Source organism: Nicotiana tomentosiformis, chromosome 8 (assembly GCF_000390325.3).
Source record: "Nicotiana tomentosiformis chromosome 8, ASM39032v3, whole genome shotgun sequence".
Taxonomy (NCBI): Eukaryota; Viridiplantae; Streptophyta; class Magnoliopsida; order Solanales; family Solanaceae; genus Nicotiana; species Nicotiana tomentosiformis.
The window spans coordinates 63,279,438-63,284,015 of record NC_090819.1 but is presented as its reverse complement, the minus strand read 5'-3'; the positions used below and the strand labels follow the sequence as shown (position 1 = coordinate 63,284,015).

Sequence of the window (4,578 nt, the reverse complement as noted above, 5' to 3'; positions counted from 1 at the left end):
GATATTTAAAACTACTACTAGTCTACTACTATATGATTCCTTTCTCCAGGGAAAGAGGACATGAGGTCCATAGCGACCACTTGTTGACAGACCATCTCTGCACATCCACTTTGAAAAGCTTAAATGCTGATCAAAAGAATTAGACGGATTTTTCTACATGCTACATATTACACTTTTGCGTAATCTCTGAAGTAGACTAAATATCAAAAATAAGTACTTGACCAAATGCCTAGAAGCAATTATTTCACTGGTAAAATAAATTGGTCCGGTACTCTCGGTGTATATAAGAAAAAAGGAACTCTTCCAATTTTCATTCTTTTCGAGTATCTTCGTTTCTTCGCTTCGTGTGGCATATGCACAAAAGTAGTATTCTAATAGGAATTACCAGATTAAGCCAATATAAGGGTGGATGAACCAGGAAGATGGTAGTCAATGCATCTAGAAGATATGAATTTACAAGACTAAGCACTCAAATTTGCATGTTGTGAATATTCTTCAAAAAACTGCAATTTTAAACTCCCACTGTCTCAGAACACCTTTCAGATTCAGTTTTCCTACTTCCCATCCATTCACTCGAAAATTATCCCTGCAAAAAGATAACAGCAATAATGAGTTAGAATTTTATGGATTAAATCTCTATTATAAGAAGGCCTTCAAAAGATAATCACTTGAACTATCTCTATGTACTCCTAGTCTCCTACACCGTCTTAGTTAATGAAATTCAGAGAAACTAGACTCCACCTATCAAGAAATTATATAGCTCAAATAAAAATGGATTATGAGTTTCGAAAAATGTCAGGCAAAAGCAAACGACAGTGTTTTACAACAGGCGGGCAGATAATCAATTGATCAACCCAAACAAACAAGAACAAAATGTTTGCGTCAATGTAATAGAGAAGATGAATGCTTTTCCACTCAAAAGGCCAGCTGCCAGCTAAAGATGATTTATTATCAATCAGTGTTTCAGCCCTTAGGGATATATGCTGGCTTGGTGCTCAAATTTCTGTATAGAAGTGATTTAGAGGATGAAATGAAGGAATTTTATCTGCTAGCAATGGCGTGAAGGCTTAAAAAGGTGCAAAACGATCATTCTGCATAGGAGCCAAGCAAACTTAACGATTTTGGAAGTACTGATTTCAAATAGTTACCTCTGATATGTCAAAAATATTCCCTTTTACAAGAGCTAAATTCCATTTTCCACTTTTTGCTTAAGTTCAAACAGTCCTTCAAGCAATAAATAAAATAATTGCATGAGAAACACTATTAAACAGGAGTTGATGACTGTATAAAGCAAACTAGGATCTTAACAAGCGTTCCATATGGGATATGGCCATACGGATAAGGAGAAAGGAATCTATAGGCGTTTTCCCCAGGTAGATTTCACATACTTCAAAATGAACATGCCCCGATTTTGTATGCTTATACAGGCTACCATGTTGCATATGGTGATTACTACCATTGAAAGAAACATATTTCCTAATTCACGTTCCATATACCAGGAAATATAATAACATAAATATAGGATATAGGCTACCATGTTAACATGCCCCGATTTTGTATGCTTATACAGGCTACCATGTTGCATATGGTGATTACTACCATTGAAAGAAACATATTTCCTAATTCACGTTCCATATACCAGGAAATATAATAACATAAATATAGGATAGATGAGTAAAAGACTCATCGCCTTGTATAATTCTTAGTTCAGATTTTGAGATAGATACAACAATCAAACAGCAAAAGAAATTACCTAAACTGCCAATGCCTTCAACAAGCTGAAGTTGAATGGATCCCATAACGGTTCTTGAGAGTATCTATGGCTTTCTCGGCAGATTGTGACAACTCAGGGATGGTTTGTTTACACACTGTAATGTAAGTGAACAAGTTTTGTAAGATGTTCATCTTATCAGACAGGCAATTCAGAAGAATCTGTTAACATTTTGGGCCCCCCCCCCCCCCCCCCCCAAAACAAAAAAATTAAGAAAAGAAGTAACCTACGGTCTATTTCTTCATCTACTTATCCCAGGTGTTAAAGCCAAATATTTCAAGGTTATTATAGTGTGTAGCATTGTTAAGAAACTTGCAGCAGTACAGTTGCAGTTACTAAAAAGCATAGTTGACATAAGGCTAAGAACTTACAACGAGCTCCACTAGCTTGAAGTTCTGCCATGAACGTTGAATATGAAGCCTAGAAAGGAAAGATCACATTAACCAATGGTAATGACACAGAAACTGAGATTAAATAGGATCAGACTTGTGAAATATAATAGCAGATCTATAATGAAAGATTCACCTTCATTGCATCCCTGCCTTCATTGATTCGCTCAGACATCTTTTTATACTCCCTTTCTGCTTCATCTGCCACTTGCTGGCATCCTTGTGTCTGAATCTGTTTAATTACACAAAAATTAGAAGGAAAATGTAACGAAATACCACATTTACCAACAGATATGAAACAGCTCCGATGTGTGGAATTGGCTATATTATCTATAGAACTGGTCATAGATGGTTCTTCTAGCCCTTTTAATTGCTTAAGAAGTTAAAGTAACAACATAATGATGTATGGAGCCACCAAGAGAAAACTACTTAACATAACCACTAAATGCAATCAAACCCCATGTTACAATGGAATCGTGAAACAGTGGAAAATCACGTAATTCGATGGATTATCCTTAATCTTGTTTATATCCATAGCTTGATGGAAGCTTGTAAAGCATGAGATCAACTTAGAGAAGATAAGATTCTAATCCTTATTTACTTGAATTTAGGTCAATAACTCAAAATTGACTAATCTCATAAAGCTTAAAAGAGATTTCTTTTTATTTCAGTAACAGAAATAAGGTGTTAAACTAGATGCTCTCTCTAAGTCAGATGACAGCAATGAAGACAATTACTTTGCATGTAACAAGCTCAACTTGCAAGTCTCTTATGTATCCTCTTCCAATAAAGTACAGCTAAGCATTCTGGTTCATGTTTAATAATAGAGCGCAAAGAACTGCACCATTGACGCACAAAACGGACAAATAATTTGGTATCGTAACATTGGAATCTCATTTAGATGAGCCTGAATTAACACTCCAGTGCTAGATGTCGCTATGTCAACAGATAATTGTGCAGAACTCTGGGTTACGCTTGAATCTTTGTGAGAGCCAAGGAACCTAGATATCGTATGCGAAATATACACATTTTAGTCCATAAGATTATTCATCTTTAGCAAAAAGAATAGTTTTACTATGCTTAAAGCCTATCTACCTGGCATTAAAACAATTCTGAGGGGAATACTTATAACAAATCTAAGATTGTGAGTGAATCAGATTAGTTAATCATCCGTCTAATGATTAACTTTAATATTCGGGAATGTTCTAGGGCATTCACTATTCTAGTTGCTGAGATCAAGCAACTTCTTAGAAGCTGCATCTCAAAACTCAAAAACAACAACACCGAACAGTTGATTGATAGACCACTGAATCGAGAAAACTGAATCGACAAACCGGAAACAATTGACAGATAACCGAATTGAGAAGATTAGTTGGAAATTACCTCATATCACATAGCGTATCCATCCGGAAAAAACAAAACCTAAAATCGTGAATCATCTAGAAAGTATATGGAATCAAAAAAAAGGATTCAATATATGCCCGTACACTTTGAATACGAGAGCATTACCCGGAGACATACATACACATTTATTACACACACTCACACACAAATACACGCATGCATAAGAGCTAATTCTACCACTGACCTAAGCACTAGCAGATGGATGTATGAATATAATGTTATCTTCAAAATCTCGTGGCTACGTGTGTGTGTGTGTGTAAGAGAGAGGGAGGGAGAGAGACCTTGAGACGTTTCTGAAGGCGAGATTGAGAAGCCTCGAGGTCCTTGAGAATCTCCATGTGCGATCGCTCAATCTGGCGCTTAACAGAGTCCAATTGAGAAGATGCAAATTCCTTCAGATCCGCTATCGACTTCAGGTTTTTGACTGACGCCGGAGAACCGGCAGGTTTCAACTGCTCCGGACTTGAAATATTGAAGCTCTTCTTTCCAGTAGTCCTCAGCTTCTTCTTCGATGATGATGTTGGCGTAGCGTTGAACGTATTGAAATTGAACACGAATGGCTTCGGAGACTCACTCATCGACTGGACAGGACTTGCAGCCGAGGTCGCCGGCGGAGTTGACAGAAAATCCGCCGCAGATGACTTCCTCGTCGATCTCGATCTTTTCTTCATCTCTTGGTGAAACTTCTCTCTGCAATGCGAATTCGATTGTTGGGGCTTTATACTGGCGGGTTTTTGTTTTTTCAAATTTTGAAATTGCCACGTCGAAGTGAAGCTTTATAAGCCGCTAATCTCATTTTACTATGCAAATCATTTAAGCACGCAATAGAGGTGCAAAATACAAAAATCTCCAATAACATACTCTGAAGATCCCTGTAGAATCAATTTCTTCTTTCACGGTAACAAAATTCTTCAATCTATTATTTTAAAAAAATCTGTTGATATATCTTAACTTGCCATGAATCCGTAGAAAACTTGCTCTAAATTTTTTTTAAAATGAAATTTTATGATTGAA

The 4,578-nt window shown here is 36.6% G+C and overlaps 1 protein-coding gene across 1 annotated transcript; it reads right to left on the bottom strand.

The window, feature by feature from the left end:
* Positions 1 to 415: 415 nt before the first annotated feature.
* LOC104095311 (uncharacterized) lies at positions 416 to 4,341 on the bottom strand. Its single transcript, XM_009601414.4, has 5 exons — positions 3,846 to 4,341; positions 2,297 to 2,392; positions 2,143 to 2,191; positions 1,754 to 1,868; positions 416 to 586 (listed from the first exon to the last, which is right to left on the bottom strand). The coding sequence occupies exons 1-4, from the start codon at positions 4,233 to 4,235 to the stop codon at positions 1,771 to 1,773; spliced, it is 633 nt and encodes a 210-aa protein (XP_009599709.1). The 5' UTR covers positions 4,236 to 4,341; the 3' UTR covers positions 416 to 586; positions 1,754 to 1,770.
* Positions 4,342 to 4,578: the final 237 nt, after the last annotated feature.